The 19,484-nt window shown below is 45.1% G+C and overlaps 1 protein-coding gene and 1 long non-coding RNA gene across 2 annotated transcripts; both read left to right on the plus strand.

Annotated features, from left to right (window-relative positions):
* Positions 1-226: 226 nt before the first annotated feature.
* On the plus strand, positions 227-1,557 carry LOC133931134 (peroxidase P7-like). The gene is made up of 3 exons (XM_062377941.1): positions 227-497; positions 605-796; positions 870-1,557. Exons 1-3 carry the CDS (start codon positions 279-281, stop codon positions 1,419-1,421), a joined length of 963 nt encoding a protein of 320 aa, XP_062233925.1. The 5' UTR covers positions 227-278; the 3' UTR covers positions 1,422-1,557.
* Positions 1,558-16,947: 15,390 nt separating this feature from the next.
* LOC133931063 (uncharacterized) lies at positions 16,948-17,353 on the plus strand. The gene is made up of 3 exons (XR_009911845.1): positions 16,948-17,003; positions 17,091-17,127; positions 17,275-17,353. It is a non-coding gene; the product is annotated as an uncharacterized LOC133931063 (long non-coding RNA).
* The last annotated feature ends 2,131 nt before the right edge of the window (positions 17,354-19,484 follow it).

Below are 19,484 nucleotides of genomic sequence, written 5' to 3' on the forward strand. Positions count from 1 at the left end.
TTCGAGCGCCGGACCCATGCGTTCGTTAGCGATGTGCCGAGCCTGGGGGACCATGCGTGCCGGACCAGATTACCAGTCAACCAAATCGGGCGAGCGTGCTGCAGAGTTTGGCCCAGAATTTTGTACTTCATGCATGCAGTCACAACAGCCATGCATGCACGCGAGCACGAGCACAGCACTATAAATTGGAGGCCAGCTTATGCATCTCGTCTCATCGATCGAGCTCTTGTGGCAGCAGTGTCCTCTGCTCTCCATCTAGCTGGATAGCAGCATTAGCCATGGCCGTCTTCACCAGGTCGCCGGCCTTCATTGCCCTCGCCGTCGTCCTCGCCGTTCTCGGCTGCGCCGCGGCTCAGCAGCTCTCGCCCAACTTCTACTCCAAGACGTGCCCGAAACTGGCCACCATCGTGCGGCAGGGGATGGCATCCGCCGTGCGGAAGGAGAAGCGGATGGGCGCCTCCATCCTCCGCATGTTTTTCCACGACTGCTTCGTCAATGTGAGCAAAGTTTCAGTTGCTTTATGCTGCTGTACGGCACTGTGTCATCAGAGCAAATATGCACTATGTTTCATGTGTGCTGACGTTTCCCTCTGTTTTGTCACCAGGGATGCGACGGCTCCATCCTCCTGGACGACACGTCGACCTTCACCGGGGAGAAGGGCGCCGGCCCGAACGCCAACTCGGCCCGCGGGTTCGAGGTGATCGACGCCATCAAGACGCAGGTCGAGGCGTCATGCAAGGCCACCGTCTCCTGCGCCGACATCCTTGCGCTCGCCGCTCGTGATGGAGTCAACCTGGTTAGTAGTAGTACACTCCCGCGACCGGTGCTTACACACTTTGTACAAGTGGCTAACTAGGCTCGTCATCCAGCTCGGAGGTCCGACGTGGAGCGTGCCGCTGGGCCGCAAGGACTCGCGCACGGCGAGCCAGAACGCGGCCAACTCCAACCTCCCTGGCCCGGGCTCCAGCCTCGCCACGCTCATCTCCATGTTCGGCAACAAGAACCTCAACGCGCGCGACATGACGGCGCTGTCGGGCGCGCACACCATCGGCCGCTCGCAGTGCCAGTTCTTCCGCAACCGCATCTACAACGAGCGCAACATCAACGCCACCTTCGCGGCGCTGCGGCAGCAGACGTGCCCGCGTTCCGGTGGGGACAGCACCCTGGCCCCCTTCGACGTGCAGACCCCCGACGGGTTCGACAACGCCTACTACCAGAACCTGGTCGCGCAGCGGGGGCTGCTGCACTCAGACCAGGAGCTCTTCAACGGCGGCTCCCAGGACGCGCTGGTGAGGCAGTACAGCACCAACGCTGCGCAGTTCTCCACCGACTTCGTGACGGCGATGATAAAGATGGGCAACCTGCTGCCGTCGTCCGGGACGCAGACCGAGGTCAGGCTCAACTGCAGGAAGGTCAACTAAGGGTAAACGACGACACGTGCCTACTTACAGATCATCGAGGCCTTGGGAACCAAGGTTATGGTCAGATTTACATGAAAGGAATTCCAAATGTACTCCACTTGTTCGATGAACTTATAGGGGGTGGTAGCACGGAAGTGTAAATGTGTAGTAAGACATGATGTGTGTCAAACTGCAAAAATATATACAAAATACAAAAGCTTGGTGTTAGGATTATTGGACACGAGAGATATGAATTTACACGAAAAACCCTCCAATGTAGAGGGAAAATCGGAAGGAAATTTTATAAGGCCCTCGCATGAAGACCCCCGTGAGATCCTAATTCACGCATTCTTCCTCTGATCCAATAACTGACGCGTGTGCAGGAGAGAGAGCAGGGGACACATGTCGCACGATGAGAGCGGGTCTTTTGAAAAGTCAGGTCTTATAAAATTTCCTTTTGGAAAAACCACGGAAGAGAATCTTAACTGTATGATTGTACATGATACATGTAAAGGATGGCTCATATTTATATGCGTCCTTTTAGGCATCGTATTAAACTAGGGCTAGACTTCGTATTAGATTTGGATTAGACTTTATTTGATTTCAAGCATATCTCTAACAAACCTCCCATTGACTCAAAATCCGTATAAATATACATATGAAAAAATTGTTTCCGAAACCTCAAAGGGCTACTAAGCACCACGGATACCTACTAAGTCCAGTCAATACTTGAACTTAGTATTGGAGAGTGACTTAGTAAGCATGTATGTGAGATTTTCTTTAGTTTGTATCTTCCCGACAATAACTTGTCCTTGAGCAACAATATCACAAATAAAGTGATGCATGATATCAATGTGTTTGGTCCTGTCATGAAACACATATCATTTTTGGTCAAATAAATACTAGCACTCTAGCTATAGCAATAAACAATATTAACATCCTGTAGAATACCAAGTTCAGAAATGAGATCTCGTAACCAAATAGCATCTTTGACACCTGCAGTAGCTAAAATATATTCTGCTTCAGTAGTAGAAAGAGTAGTAACGGACTGAAGTGAAGCTTTCCAACTGACGGCTAAACTACATAGAGAGAAGATATATCCAGAAATAGACCTTCTTTTATCAAGATCACTAGCATAATCAGAATCAACAAATCTAATAGCATTATTTGTCTTCACCTTATTCTTATCAAACATCTAACCAAAATAAGTACCTTTCAAATAACAAAGAATCTACTTAATAGCATTCCAATGCTCTTTACCAAGAGTATGCATAAATGTGCTAACCACACTAACTACGTGAGCTAAATCTGGTCGAGTACAAATTATAGCATATTTAAGATTTTCAACTGCACTGGCATAAGGAACACGTGACATATAATCTTTATCTTCTTCATTAATAGGATATTGACTTGAAGATAATTTAAAGTGTGAAACAAAAGGTATAGAAACAGGCTTGCAATTGAAATGAGATTTTTCAAAAAAAAAAAAAAATATGAGTACTTGTGCGCATATGTTACAAACACTACCCGACATGACCAATGATCAATTGTACACACCAGATTGGCACGAGGACCAGACCGCACCACAGAGGGTCACTGACAATAACTACTGTCCTGTCCCTCCAACCAGCGATAGCCGCGGAGCCGCTCCTTCAATGCCTATATAAGCCGAACCAGAGTGTGACACGAGTATCCACAGCCATCATCCACACTCGATGCAAGGCTTGGAGTTCTCATCATCCAGAAAGAGTGGCATTCTAGGCTTAGTGTAGAGATTCAACGCTAGGAGAGCATTAGACTGGTTCTTTTGTCAGACACTTTGATCATAGTGGAAGAATATGACATAGCACTATTACTCTGATCATTTAGAAGGCCAAAACCTATATAAAAATTCTCGATGCCACTGGTGGAGTAGCCATCTAGAGATTCATGTGTTTCTTTTGCAAATAAATCAATGTGTATGTTAATGCTAATTCTTCGACAATAAGTATCAAATAATGTTAGTGTAAACTAGCCCAGTAGCTCGTAGAATTGGGTGAGGTTGAGGATATGACTCCACCAACAGCGCTCAAATTCTTGTGTCCATGATTTATACACACGCTAGTGCTTTCAACGGTTTATTTGTAGTCGTTTGAGAGGAGATGCACTCGTGTGTGTGTGTGTGTGAGTGTAGTGTTCATACGAGGTGGTGTGAGTGCTTGTGTGTTGTCCTTTAATTGAAAAAAAAACTGTTGTAGCGAAAATAGCCCCATGATTGTGAATTTAGTGATTAATGACAATATAGTTAATAAGACTAACATGTTTGTCAAAAATATATGTTCGTATGTCTCATGGATGCAGTACATAAAGAAGCCACCGCAGCCGAGACAAAGTTGGACTGAATTGGAGAAGTCTCAGGAAGATTTGCCTCACCGGATGATCCGACGCTCTAGGTGTTGAACTCACCGGAGTATATTTGGCAAAAGTGGAGAGAGGTCTAAAGACCTCACCGAATGGTCCGATGATCAGAGAAGACACACACCGGAGCATTTTGTCTAGAGAAGGTTGCAACCATTGAAGTTAAAGATCAAAGCACCGGATAGTTTGGTGATCAAAGTGTTGCACACACCAGATAATGAACAATGCAAAGAGGTAGAATGAAGTTTAACGCATCAGATGGTCTGGTGATGAAGGTTGTGCACACCGATGCATTATGTTCAGAGAGGGTTGAATTGGCTTGGTTGTCTTAAGTCAACTCACCGGATAGTCCGGTGATGAAGTAATGTGTACCGGATGCATACACTGGTGCAATTTACACAAAGAAGAAGGAAATGCTTGGATAACTCAAGATAACTCACTGGATAGTCCAATGATGGAGATGAAATATACACCGGTGTGTCCGATGTTCACAGAGACTTGAGTGGGGTTCCTAGTTTGTGAGAGTGTACTTACCGGATGATTCAGCGTTATTACTATTGTTCTCACCGGATCATCCGATGTTAAAAACTTTTCTGAGCCATTGGGTTAACAGCTAGTGTGCGGGTTTGAGGCTATAAATACCCCTCCACTCACGTCGCTAGAGTCCAGAGAAGTTTATGTACACCTGAGAAGACATCCAAACCACAAAGTGCTTAATGTGATTATCCAAGACAATTAAGCACAAGATTAGCGACTGATTAGTGCTTATAAGCCTAGAGAGAGTGTTGCTAGGTGATTGCTATATAGAGAGTGGATCAAGGAGTGATCCAACATTATACCAAGTGGTACATCGGTACCTTGGAGTCTTGATGACTCGCTGGTAAGCTTGTTGACCCTCCGACTTGGTGTGGAGCGGTGGCAAGGCGATTGTGTGGGGACGCGAAGATCCTTGCCATGGTGGCTCAAGCTTTAAAGTGATCACGACGCAAGGAACTGGAAGAAAGGCTAGTGGTGAGATCTTGCCTTTGTGGCTTGGTGGCTCATCCATGTGGAGGCCTTGTCTTTGTGACTTGATGGCTTAAGAGCTGTGACCGGTGCCGACCGATAGCATATCTTTTATAGAGCTCCAACATGAACTAGGGGTGATATTCATGCCATCGATACCACAAAAGCAATCTATCTCTCTATTTAGTTACAATTATAAGGTAGATGATTTCACTTCTTGTGATGATTTAATCAATTTATCATGCTCACCCCTTTGCAGTGAGATTTATGTTGAGAATGTTATTGTAGAATCATCTAACAGCCTCATTTCACAAGAAAATGATGAGCTTAAGCAAGAAATGGAGAATCTTAATAAGGACTTGGCGAGTTTAAAGGGCAAATGACATATGACATATCCAATCTTCTCAAGATAACTGTGCTTTCATAGTGAAGAAGCTTATAGAGGGGTCCAACTAGACATGCTTCAAATGTCATAAAAAAGGCCACATATCCTTCCAATGCAAACAAGTGAAAAACGAGACAAAGAAAAAAAAGAAGATGGAGAACCTCTCCAATAAGACCTCCAACCTCTACACCAAACTCAACTACAAGATCAAGACAATAGCAACCACTACAAGCTCAAGAAGAAGAACAATGGCAATATGGTTGCACATATAGTTGGGAGAAAAGATCGGAGGTAAAATCAACCCATTTGGGTGTCCAAGAAAGTTATCACCAACATAAAGGGGCCCCAGTCGGTTTGGGTTCTAAATAAGACTTGAAGCATAAGTCGGCTTGCGGATTTGGAGACTTGGCTCAAAAGATGAATTGAAGGTTCAAGCAAAGAACCCAAGTTTATAAGATAGGTACATTGATGAAGATTGTGATCATCACATACCCAAATCCTCATCTAAAGGTAAAAGAGGTAAATGGTAGCTAGACTTATGTTCATGCATTTTGTTTTTTTAGCTTCTAGCTTATTTGCCTCGTCTAGGATTGCAAATGCTTATTTCAATTTATTTGCAATGCCTAGTGTAGGTTTTCATATTGTAAGTTATTTGTGTTTATCTCTAACCTATGAGCAAGCTACATTGTTTATTAGTTGTAGGTTTATTTCATAGGACTGCCTCTTACATTTGGTATCTTTATATGCTATGATCAAATCAATAGGATAAATCCTTATTATTATCAATAACAAGTGCATATATCTCACAAGTATTCAACACTTGTATGCATAGTTTTAGGGGGGGGTATATCCTATAGGTTGTGATTTCGAGACTAACATATGTTTCGAGTGATATATTTTGTAGTCTCATAGAGCAATCAAAATATCTCCAAAGGTATGCAATGCTTAAATACTTCAATTGATATCATTGTCAAAACTTTTATTCATTTAATCTATCTCCATACATAATATACTTTAAACTTCCTATCTTCATATATTGTAGTTGTGTATATATTTCTTTCTCATCATATATATGCACAGATATAGGGGGAGTTTAGACTATATTATGTGAGTTTTATAAATTATGATGTATGTGCTTTCATAGCCTACAATTGATATCATTCATTTGTAGTGATATCCATATAATTGGTATCTTTTTATTGGATCATGATCTGTAAAGCTCTCTTCCGTGTGCTCTAATGTTTTTCCCTTGATTTCAACATGTGTTTATAGTTTGACGACCAAAGCAAGATGAACAATGCGAGAAGATTGTAGCAACAAGCAAAGACATCTAGGAATGCCGAAGTTGACAAAGGGGGAGAAGAAAAAATGCTAGGCGGCTAGATTAACAAAAGAGAAGCTCTTGCATAGGTCGTTCAAGGTAAATTGTGGCAATGAAGAAAGGGAGAGCCACACCAAAGGGGGTCTAAGTGGTAAGAACATGCATCCAAGCAATGTGGTAAGACTTTATGCTCGCTTATAATCTTTACATTTGGTATCATTTATTATTTGCTCATTTGTATACTATGATAAATCACTATCGGTTCTAGACAATTATAGCGAAAATGGTCCTATTAGGTAATTATTATGATTTTGGTGATTAATGACAACATAGTCAATGTGACTAACATGTTTGTCAAGAATATATGTTAGTAGGTCTCATTGAAGCAATACATGAAGGTCCATCAGAGCATGGACAAAGTTTGATTGAATTGGAGAAGTCTCAGGAGAAATGAACTCACCGGATGGTCCGGTGCTCTAAGTGTTGAACTCACCGGAGCATATTTGGCAAAGGGAAGAGAGGCCTGAAGACCTCACCAGAAGGTCCGGTGATTAGAGAAGACACACAACAAAACATTTTGTCCAGAAAAGGTTACAGCCATTGAAGTTGAAGATCAAAGTACCGGATGACCCGGTGATCAAAGTATTGCACACACCGGACAATGAACAGTGCTAAGAGGCAGAACGAAGTTCAACGCATTAGATGGTCCGGTGATGAAGGTTGTGCACACTAGAGCATTATTTTCAGAGAGGGTTGCATTGGCTCGGTTGGCTAAAGTCAACTCACCAGATAGTTCGATGATGAAGTAATGTGCACCAGATGCTTACACCGGAGAAATTTACACAGAGAAGAAGGAAAGGCTCGGATGTCTTAGGATAACTCATTGGATAGTCTGGTGATGGAGAGGAAGTATACATCAGTGTGTTCGATGTTCATAGAGGCTTGAGTGAGGTTCCAACGACTAGTTTGTAAGAGTGTACTCACCAGATGATCTGGTGTTAGTACTATTATTCTCACTGGATCATCCGATGTTAACAGTTTTTTTGAGCCATTGGGTTAACAGCTAGTGCGCAGGTTTGAGGCTATAAATACCCTCCACTCAGTTATTTGAAGCTAGTGGCATGTTGCTAGAGTCCAGAGAATTTCATGTACACTTGAGAAGACATTCAAGCCACCAAAATGCTTAATGTGGTTATCCAAGGCAATTATGTATAAGATTGTTGAGTGATTAGTTCTTATAGGCATAGAGAGAGTGTTGCTAGGTGATTGCTGTCTAGAGAGTGGATTAAGGAATGATAAGCCTGGGCTGGGCCTACCCCCATCCCTAGAGGAGCCGTATGAGGCGGAAGCTCCACGTACGGTTTTGAAGCCGAGCCTTTCCAGCAATGGTATCTATGAAATGCAGTACCAAGGTCAATGAAATTGAAAGGCACCTCTGACAACAGAATCAAAAGGGATTTGGCGGCTATAGACGACTCAGAGGGGTTTTCATAAAGTGGCAAGCGGTAAGGCAAGCGTTGGCAAGGCGGAGTAGCTTGTTAAAGGAAAGCGGTAGCGAAGGGAATTTGTACCAAGTGGTACGTCTACACCTTGGAGTTTTGGTGACTCGTCGGTAAGCTTGTTGATCCCTTGACTTTGTGTGGAGCGGCGATAAGGCAATTGTGCGGGGACGCGGAGATCCTTGCCTTAGTGGCTCAAGCTCTGAAGTGATCACGACGGCAAGGAACCGAAAGAGAGGCTAGTGGTGAGACCTTGCCTTGTTGGCTCATCTGGGTGGAGGTATTATCTTTGTGACTTGGTGGCTCAAGAGCCGTGACCGAGTGCCGATTGAGAGCATATACTTTGTGGAGCTCCAACGTGGATTAGGGGTACCATTCATGCCATCGATATCACAGGAAAAAAATCCTTGTACCAAGTTTACTCTCTCTAACTTATTTATGTTTCCGCATTTACATTCTTGTAATTTAACTTCTTAAATAGGTAGGGTAGACACACTAGATAAATCTATATCACATTTAGATAGAAACCGATGTAGGTTTATCTTGTGTAGTTTTTTAGCCGAAATAGTTCTAAATGTCCTAATTCATCCTCTCTTAGGACATCACTGATCCCTTCAACTATAATTGCTCTTATTGATATAAACAGTTATATAATATAACACCCAAAATAAGGCTAATTTTTATACTTTTCATTGTTTTTTCTGATTTAATGACCAATGATAGTTTGCTTGTTCTTTACTTATGGATTTTCCTAGGTGCTTAATGGCCCATTCAATTTTATATCAATTTCTTTATACAATTTTCCATATTATTGGGAATTTCAAGATTTTATTAAATCTCCTAATTTTTTATTCTTTAAGAATGATTGAGGGGTCTTGATTTTTGGATGTAAGGATATCATACTATTCATGTATGATTACTATCCATATGGATAAAAATGACTCTATGATTCGAATCTTGATGGGTGGAGTCGCACCCTACACCTCCAGCACCCCTACGAGATGTGGTTCCCAATCACTCTTAGTTGAATTAAGTTTGGTACAGTCGATAGTTGATGCCTTGCTTGGAGTAATATCAATCATCGCATCACCTCAGAGATCAATGATTAATTTATTAGACAGAAGATACGTGAGCACATGTCTTATCCTCATTGAATATGTCAATGAGAAAGCAACCTAGCGAATCAAGTTTTCTAACCAACACAAGTTGTAGTATTCTCGCCGTTATGTTTAAGACCTTACTACAAGCTATTGCTTTCAGTTAAGGAGTCACTACCGGAAACGAGGCATATGTTGAGTGCCTACGTGTATGCCGAGTGCATTATATCGGATACTCGGCAAACAGTCACCTACGCCGAGTTCCCAACTAAAGTACTCGGCAAACAATTAGGCACTCGGTAAATTCATCAAAAAACACTCGGCAAACAATAGCACTCGGCAAAAAGAGAAAAAACACTCGGCGAATTCGGGCATTCGGCGGCTAACGGCGAGTCGCCCCATTGCCGAGTGTCGTCTAAATGTTTGCCAAGTGCCCGATATTAGGCACTCGGCAAACTATTTTTTTTTGTATTTTCTTTTTGGTTTCCTTTTGTTCTCTTTTCTTTCTCGTAATAACAACCGACCAAGAGCCGTCACACATCGATTCCGGTACTACTGCAGTATGGTTTAAGGATTATATTGTTATGAACTTGGAGTTAGAATTCAGTCGTGCTTCAAGATTGAGATGCAGCAGATGTGGACTCCTGGGAGCGGCCCTTGGAATCAGTTGTGGTCTAAACATGTGTCAAAGATGCTACCGTGTGATGAGCTGAGCTCACAAACAAAGGAGAATGACAATTCTTCTTACTTGCCTTAAAAAAGGAATTTCTCTGCTATATACTATCATTCCAGCTGTCATCCAGACAAAGAAAGAATTTTCAATGCTTGCCAAGTGGAAGAAGCAAAAGCAGATCAGCTTGACACACCAAGATGCCGTTCTGATCTATGGGTTTTGCTTGGTTCATCGTTAAGTGCATCAGAGAAGGTAGCTGGTAGCATAGTGAGAAGTGGTGGAACAAAAAAGCAACAAAAAAAACATGAGACTTACCATGGTGTCATGATATGATACGTAGAGGCTGTGGTAAAAATTTGAGAAGGTTTCGCAAAAGCTGTCACGTACAATGCTTAGAAACCGAAGCATCTCCGAAAAAGAATCGTGATTTCGATAGGGAACGGATCAAGTTTGAAGCCAAAGTGACGGTTGAATCATCGTTTAACCTTGAAACTTTTTCTACACTCAACATACAACATAGAATATTCCATGTTAAACTTTGGCATTTTTCTGGGTCCGTTTGCTATTTTTAATTCATTAAGTGCATTTCTTGGCTTTTAATGGATATAAGTCAAATTTGATCTGCAAGTACATGAAATAATGAACAAAAATGGGTAGAAAAATCAAATTCATGTTGTTGAGTCTATTTTTAGGCCTTACCCAAGAAATGAAAAGAAATTTGAAACATCTGGGCGGCAACACTCGACCACCAACATGTAGCTTATTGGTTTTCTAATTCTAAAAAAAACAAACGAAGTCTGAAAAACATGATACTTGTCATAGTGTCATGATATGATACATAGAGGCTGTGATAAAAATTTGAGAAGGTTTCGCAAAAGTTATCACGTACGATGCTTAGAAACTGAAGCATCTCCGAGGAAGAATCGTGGTTTCGAGAGGGAACGGATCAGGTTTGAAGCCGAAGGGACGGTTGAATCGTCGTTTGACCTTAAAACTTTTTCTACACTCAACATACAACATAGCATATTCGATGTTAAAATCTGGTATTTTTTGGGGTCCGTTTGCTATTTTTAATTCATTAAGTGCATTTGTAGCAAAAAAAAAAAAAAAATCAGGTGTTTGCCGAGTGTTCTAGATTTGACACTCGGCAAAAATAGACACTTGGTAGTTTAACGAATATAGGGTTTCCCACCCCGGCCGTGCGCGGGGACAGATCTCAGAATATCTTTCCTTCTCCCCGGCCGTCGCCGCTGCCTCCCGCGCCCCAATCCGCTGCTGCCGCCAGCGCCGCCCTCACCCTCCTCCCAGATCCCCCTTCGCTGCTGCTGCCCCACCTCACGCCGCCGCCCGACGCCGCCTCGCGCCGCCCTGCCCGCGCCGCCCCCCTCCGATGCCGCTCCGCGCCGGCCGCTCTGCCTCGCGCCGGCCAGCGCCGCCCCGTGCCGGCCAGGTCCCCCTCCTCCGCTACAGCCCTGCCTCACGCCGCCGCCCGACGCCGCCTCGGGCCGCCCCGCCCGCGCCGCCCCCCTCCGACGCCGCTCCGCGCTGGCCCGCTCTGCCTAGCGCCGGCCAGGCCCGCCCTGCACCGGCCCGCTTCGACGCCGCCCCGCGTCGACCGACGCCGCCTCGCCCCGCCCCGGCCAGCTCCCCCTCCTCCGCTGCCGCCCCGCCTCGCGCCGGCCAGCGCCAGCCAGCGCCGCCTCGCTCCGCACAGCCCCACACCGGCCAGCCTCGCGCCGCTCCGCCTCGCGCCGCTCTGCCTCACGCCGGCCAGCGCCGCCCCGCTTCGCCCGTGAGGTTGGAGATGTCAACATTTCTCGCCGGTGCGGTGCCGGGCTTGCTACTGTTGCCTTCCATTCCTCCTGAGCTGACTGAGACCTAGAAGACACAACAGGTAATCAAAGGAATCCATTTTTCCTTTTTGTGATGGTGTACTCGGATGTTTAGGATTACGAGTATATAGACCAGGGATAGCTACACTCATTACGAAAATTTGAAAAAAATATATGTTTACATGCAAAAGTGATCGATGGACTCACCAAACTTAGTTTGCTGAGCCCTTTACCAACTTCAACTGACGCGATGCTCTAGTTGATCATGAAGGTGCCACCGCGCATGTCTTTAGATGGTTGTATCCTCCATATTTGTCATGCCTGTGTTGTTGTGTTGTTATGTCAGTTTTGCTATTTATTACAAAGGAGGTGCCGCCGAAATTTTGAATTTTGGCTAATTTAGGGTTTAGGATGTGCATGTCGCGTAACCTATGCGTCTCCCGTTTGAAAGAGTTATGGTTATAAACATGCAAGTCTTTGCATATCTATAACCATAACTTGTCCACATTTTTTGGACAGCCCGAGGATGTGTAGATTGGCTTTGTTTCAATGCTCTACTCCGATCCGAGACAGAGTTTCGGCAGCGTCTCCCCGTTGTTCTCCGGATACACATTGTCTTGGCTTGTTGCCGAGACGTGTATTTGGAGAACAGCGGGGAGGTGCTGCCGAAATTCTGTTTCGGATCGGAGTAGAGCATGGAAACGGTCCAATGTACACATCGTCGGGTGGGATTAGGACCTATCTTTACCTATTAGATAGTTTGATGCATGTCGATTCCCTCTTATGGTAAAACACAAAGATTTTATGGAAATAATTAATTGTATAGGTAGATGAAATTGATTTTTATATTACTTGCTGAATAAAAAATATTATATGTGTATGTTTCCCAATATGTTAGAGGATGGATGATCGTGAGTGGATGTACACTGGCCGCTCTAGTCAGGGTTTTTTGACCAATGAATGGATCCAGAAGACCGATGCATTCTTGGAATTAGCATTTGCTAGGCCTAAGGGACCTCGTGGAACTTGGTGCCCCTGCAGTATTTGTGCAAACGCGCGTCAACAAACAAAGGAGGTCATAGGTCAACACCTTTGTAAGAATGGGTTTATGCCACACTATACCCGGTGGACCTACCATGGTGAGTCTGAACGTGCCAGAGAGGATAATATGAACAAGGGTTCCCGATCTTCCGAAAGGTTTTGGTAACTCTCGATTTGGTGGAAACGAGACACAAGTCGATCCGGCTTCCGAACAACACGATCCGAAACCCCGCAATCGCAGCACCACGTCTCCTCTGGTTATCAACCGGTGTTGCACGGTTGACCTCGCCAAGAAGGCTAAAATCCTTGCCTGCGAATCGAAGAATACAAGCAAGAACAAGGAAGAATGCAACCAAATTGCAGATAAATGATTAATCTCACGAGTTGGGGTCTCACAAACCGACGAAACGACGAAACTGTTCTTGACAGAATAATCTAAGCAAAAACCTGCCCTAACGAGAGCGGCGGCGGCTGATAATAAGGGTCTAAGGGTCGTCACACCCCCTGGTCACGCCCCCCTATGGGCTCAACGATGATACACGGCCCAACGGACCAAAAACGGTGACGCAGCACCAGGACAGATTCTGGACGCTGACTTGTTTCGACGTTTCCCGTTGACTCAGAAGGAATTTGGACCATTGGTTTCCTTATGAAATTATCTTTCCAACCATATGTGAATCGTCGAAAACGGAGTCCGGATGCGTCCTGGGCGTCCGTTTTAGTGCTCGCTGGTCCTGGAGGTCGAGACTGATTCAGACTCAAGTTGGACTAGACCTCCTGCTGTTGTTGGACGTCCTAGCTGCTCCTCCACGCCTCCAAGCCTTCCTCTATGTGTCTCCTTGTCCTCTCTATGATTCCTAAGCAACACATAATCATTAGGTAGTAATCTATTCTCAAATTATATAAAGAGTTGCTTAGGAACGAGCTCACCTCTAAATTTAATTGTCGTGCGCGAGCTCTTGTGATTGGACCTTGAAAGTTCAATGGAGGATCATTGTATGTATCTGAGGGAGTGATGTCCTCATCAGAGGAGGTGGTGCGTCAATGCACCAACGACTATGATGTCGGGGTCGGAGACATGCTAGATGACTTTCATGACGCACATTTTAATGAAGCATGTATGGAGGAAGTGCCGGAGTCAACCGCAAAGGACTTTTATGATATGTTGTCTACGGCGCAGCAACCCCTTCACGGGCATTCCAAGGTTTCTCAACTGGATGCCATAGGACGCCTAATGGCTATCAAGTCCCAGTTTAGCTGCAGCCGAGAAACCTTCGACGCAATGCTGACAGTTGTTGGTAGCCTTCTCCCGGAAGGTCACATTCTGCCAAAGAGCATGTACGAGTCGAAGAAAGTCCTCCGTGCACTTAAGATGCCATATGAGTAGATACATGCTTGTCCAAAGGGATGCATCTTATTTAGGAAAGAACACGCGGACGCAAAGTACTGTGTGAAGTGCAATTCCTCTAGGTATCTTGAGGTAGACTCTGGTGATGGTCAGAAGAGGCAGCTCGCAATCCCCGTGAAGATCCTTCGGTATCTTCCATTCGTACCGAGAATCCAACGGCTGTATATGACTGTGGAATCTACTAAACAGATGACATGGCACAAAGATGGGCGTCGATACAATCCTGACAAGCTGGTACATCCATCAGATGGTGAAGTATGGAAGAGGTTCGATCTGATTCATCGTGAAAAAGCTCTAGAGGCTCGTAATGTACGAATTGCGCTCGCAACTGATGGGTTCAATCCATATGGTATGACTTGTGCCTCATACAGCTGTTGGCCCATGTTTGTTATTCCCCTCAATCCCCCCCCCCTGGCGTCATCTTTCAATGACAGAACATATTCCTGTCGCTGATAATTCCGGGGACTGAATACCGGGGAAGAATATGAGTGTGTACATGGAGCCGCTGATGGATGATTTGGTTTGTGCTTGGGAGGATGGGGTCTGGACATACGACCGAGCTACAAAGACAAACTTCAAAATGCATGTTTGGTACCAGTACTCCCTGCATGACCTACCGGCGTATGGGATATTCTGTGGCTGGTGTGTGCATGGGAAGTTCCCATGCCTAGTATGCAGGGCGGCTCTGATGTTCATTTGGTTGACAAAGGGTGGCAAATATTCTTCCTTCGACAAGCATCGACAATTCCTTCCTCTTGACCATCCATTCAAACAAGACGTGCAGAACTTTACGAAAGATGTAGTTGTCGAAGGCTCGGCACCACCTAAGATGACCGGTGCCGCGGTTCGTGCTCAGTTAGACGCTCTCGAGGCCAATGCCCAAGGAGATGGATTTCTGGGATATGGTGAGCAACACGCCTGGACTCACAAGCCATGCTTGTGGAATCTCCCCTACTTCGATGATCTTCTTCTTCCACATAACATTGATGTAATGCACACTGAAAAGAATGTCGCTGAGGCCATTTTTGGAACAATCATGGACATTCCTGAGAAGACGAAGGATAACGTTAAGGCTAGAGTCGATCAAATGAGATTATGCAATAGACCAAAGCTAGACATGGCCCCTCCCAGAGGCGGAAAATCGTGGACGAAGCCAAAGGCCAATTTCGTTCTTACAAGGGCCCAAAGGAGGAAAGTACTTGAGTGGTTCCAAACCTTGATGTTCCCTGATGGGTATGTAGCGAATCTGAAGAGGGGAGTGAATTTAGCTACTTTGCTAATCAACAGGCTCAAGAGTCATGACTATCACATATGGCTTCAGCGACTACTGCCGGTGATGATTCGAGGCTATGTCCCCGAGGATGTTTGGCTAGTGCTTGCGGAGTTGAGCAATTTCTTCCGCCAGCTTTGTGCTAAAGAGTTATCTCATACCGTGGTTGCGGACATGGAAAGACTGGCGCCTGTGTTGCTCTGCAAGTTGTAGAAGATCTTTCCACCCGGCTTCTTTAATCCGATGCAACATATGATTTTGCACCTCCCGTATGAGGCACGAATGGGGGGGCCCGTGCAGGGCCGTTGGTGCTACTCAATTGAGAGATTGCAAAAGATTCTTTGAAATAAATGTAAAAATAAATGCAAAATTGAAGCATCCATAGCCGAATCATACATCCTGGAGGAGGTGTCAAACTTCACAACAAAATACTATGCTAACAATCTTCCCAGTGTGCATAATCCACCCCCTCGTTACAATGCTGGCAACCCCGAAGATGAATCAAAGCTTAGCATCTTTAGAGGGCAACTTGGCAGTGCAAGTGGTGCGACTAACAAGACCTTGCAACATGAAGAGTGGCGCACTATTATGTTGTATGTCTTGATCAACCTATCCGAAGTGGAGCCGTACATGCAGTAAGTGCTCAATACATTATTTCTCAACTAGTCACAAGTTTATGTCCAACTCCGCTTCTTCTCATTGCTATAGGGAATTCAATGAGCAATTCTGGCATGAATCAAGGGAACCTACCCTCGAGGAAGCTTCGGCCCTTCTTAGAGATGGTGTGGGAAATGACATGCCTGATTTCATTTCTTGGTTCAAACAGAAAGTACTTTCTAACTTGGCTATTACACCAACTTGATTTCATTTCTAACTTAATTTCATTTCTTACATGCGACTAATACACCAAGCTATCCCGCTTAAACTTGTAGGGAACAACCGATGAGTCTATGAGTGCCGACTTGAGACAAGTTGCTGATGGTTGTGCCTATAGGGTCGGTCATTTAAGGCTTACGACGTGAATGGATATCGCTTCCACACAGCAAGCCACGAGCAGAGTCGGCCCAATCGTAGAACAACAAATACCGAAGTTTTTACTCCAGGCTTAGATGGGGCTGAGTACTACGGAAGAATTGAAGAAATATACGAACTGAATTTTGATGGGAGCAAACCTCTGAATCCCGTCATATTCAAATGCCATTGGTTCGATCCAGAAGTAGTGAGACGGACCCCTAATCTTGGGCTAGTCGAAATTCGACAATCAACCATCTTACCAGGAGACGATGTCTATATTGTGGCTCAACAGGCCACGCAAGTTTATTATCTCTCGTACCCGTGCAAAACCGTTCAGCGTCTTAAGGGTTGGGATGTTGTGTACAAGGTACACGGATTGCGATGAACGAAATCCAGGTTAGTTCTATTTCATTCATCCTCCACGATCTTTACATGCTTTGCATTGGAACGATGATGAGATTGCGATGACATACTGTAGGCCCAGCTGGATGAAGAAAGGAGGCTCCGGCACGAATTAGAGAGATCAATCGAGGAGAGGATGGCAGCAGAACGATCCCAGTGGTATGTGATGATGACGCCCCTTTATGCTGCAATGGGCCAAACTCCGCCACCGATGCCAACCCCTTCTCGTCCACTTGCTCCACAGGCTCCACACACTCCTGTGAGTTAGTTTATAACCTTGTAATCACCATTATTGCCATTCCTACAACCATAGAGTGTTGTGCTAACTATCTCCTCCTTTGTGCAGTATCCATCAGAGGGATCGAATACGCCTGGAGCTGGAGGTTCGCACTTTGGTACTCCACCTCAATTTGGTTTGTTCTCCTCACTTTGAAAACTTACTTTTGTAACCCCATATCCATACTTAGCATTTCTGTTTACTTTCAAATGTATACTTCTTACTTAGTGTTTCTGCTCCTTGATTGATGCAGGTTAAGGTGGTAATCAAGTGTGGAGTCCGTTACGGCCTGCAACATTTTCTTTTTGTTTGGACTATATTTTGCTATCTTGTCATGACAATTTGTGATGTTTGTGTCACTTGCGATGTTTATGCGACGGTCTATGTGATGTTTGTGGCATATGTGATGTTTATGCGACGGTTTATGTGATGTTTATGTGAATGTGGTAATCTGTGAGATATATATAAATTATTTTGAATTGCAGCGACAGTTTTGAATCTGGTATGGATCAATTGTTGATTTGGTAAATAACAATTTGCCGAGTGTTACACTCGGCAAACAAGGATATGCTGAGTGTTACACTCGGCAAACGTGACACGTGTCGCAAGGCTGTTTAATCTGGCATTTTGGATGCCAGTTTGCCGAGTGTAGACACTCGGCAAAGAGTGCTATCTCGGCGCTATTCTGTGCTCACTTTGCCGAGTACCCTCCAATACACTCGGCAAATGTGACGTGATTTTCCGAGTGTATTCCACGGACACTCGGCAAAGTCGCGAGCACCACGTGTCCTTGGGTTTGCCGAGTGTATACATTAGACACTCGGCAAAGAGGCCGTTAAGGCCCTGGCGCCGTTAGGTCGCTTTTTTTTGGCCAAGTGTCGTATTTGGCTCTTGGCAAATATGTTTGCCGAATGCTCGATATAAAACACTCGGCAAACAGCTGTTTGTCGGCACTGTGTATGCCGACAGTGTTATGCCGAGTGTTACACTCGGCAAACACTTTGCTGTGTGCCCAGGGCACATGGCAAAGTATCAAAATCCGGTAGTGAGTACTCATCAGACAAGAAAGCGGCGCTGACCTCAGTTTTCAGTCGCTGCGTGATTGAAATTTTCAATCATTCAAGTGGGTGAAATTAAGAGACCAGCCCAGCCTGGCCCATGCGTTCATGCCGGACAAGATTATTACCAGTCTACCAAATCTAGCTAGCTGCAGAATTTGGCCGATAATTTTGTACTTCATGCATGCAAGAACAACCTCCATGCACGCACGCTAACCTAGGTACGAGCTGGAGCATAGCATTATAAATTGGAGGCCACACCCAATGCGGCTCGTCACACCGATCGAGCAATGCCGTCTTCACCAGGTCGACAGCCTTTCTTGCCCTCGACGTCGTCCTCGCCGTTCTCGGCTGCGCCGCGGCTCAGCAGCTCTCGCCCAACTTCTTCTCCAAGACGTGCCTGAAACTGGCCACCATCGTGCGGTCCGGGATGCCGTCCGCCGTGCGGACGGAGAAGCGGATGGGCGCCTCTATCCTCCGCATGTTCTTCCACGACTGCTTCGTCAATGTAAGCAACCAAGCGAGCATGGCATTGTGCTCCTGTGTGCCACGCTGCGCCATTGAATATGTGTGCTGACGTTTCTGCTTTGTTGCCAGTTATGCGACGGCTCAATCATCCTGGGCGACACGCCGTCCTTCACCAGGGAGAAGAAGGCCGGCCCGAACTACAACTCAATCCGTGGGTATGACGAGTGTTGGTGCTAATCCACTTGATTAGGGCTAAAACCAACTGCATTGACGGACGGTGTTTAACCGATGCAAAGCGGTCTATAGTGTCCGGACTCCTCCCCCGAACTACCCCGAAGAACTCCTCCGGGACAGAATACACCCCTAATCTCACTCACATATTGTCTCATCCTCACATCTCATCCCACCATCGACATTAGGATCAATATTCGTGAACAATAAGTAAGCTCTAAACTCGCGAACAATAGTTGTACCATCGCTCAACTTCTATAGAAGACATATGCATTGCTAAGCATTTCGAATAACTTTCAAGTTGGACATCTACCATGTTATCAAGGCTACAAAGATATGGATCATCAAATAACCAAGGTAGGACAATGCATAGGTTCTACCCATATAAGCCCGACATGGACTCATTCAACATGCAAACTTACACAAATCATAGTTTATCAATTTTAGACTCCACAATTCAAATCAAAGGGTACAATATGCTTAGATGATGGCCTTTCTGCTCTGAGGTTTGTTTGATACTTCCTGCACAACACTCACAAAACGCTGAGAGGTTGGCGTTCCCTTCACTCGCTTGGACCATCGGGGCAACGCCCTTTAAAAGAATCAAAATGCGTTGCATAAACAAATGAACGATGGAAAAAATGTGTAAATGATGCATGCTTGAAGTATAATAGAGCGCCGTGTTTCAAAAATATTTACAGAGGAC

Source organism: Phragmites australis, chromosome 10 (genome assembly GCF_958298935.1).
Source record: "Phragmites australis chromosome 10, lpPhrAust1.1, whole genome shotgun sequence".
NCBI classification, from domain to species: Eukaryota; Viridiplantae; Streptophyta; class Magnoliopsida; order Poales; family Poaceae; genus Phragmites; species Phragmites australis.

Coding starts and splice junctions, on each gene's coding strand:
- LOC133931134 (XM_062377941.1), top strand. CDS start 279: ATGGCCGTCTTCACCAGGTCGCCGGCCTTCATTGCCCTCGCCGTCGTC. Junction 498..604: donor TCCACGACTGCTTCGTCAAT/GTGAGCAAAGTT, acceptor TTTTGTCACCAG/GGATGCGACGGCTCCATCCT. Junction 797..869: donor CTCGTGATGGAGTCAACCTG/GTTAGTAGTAGT, acceptor CTCGTCATCCAG/CTCGGAGGTCCGACGTGGAG.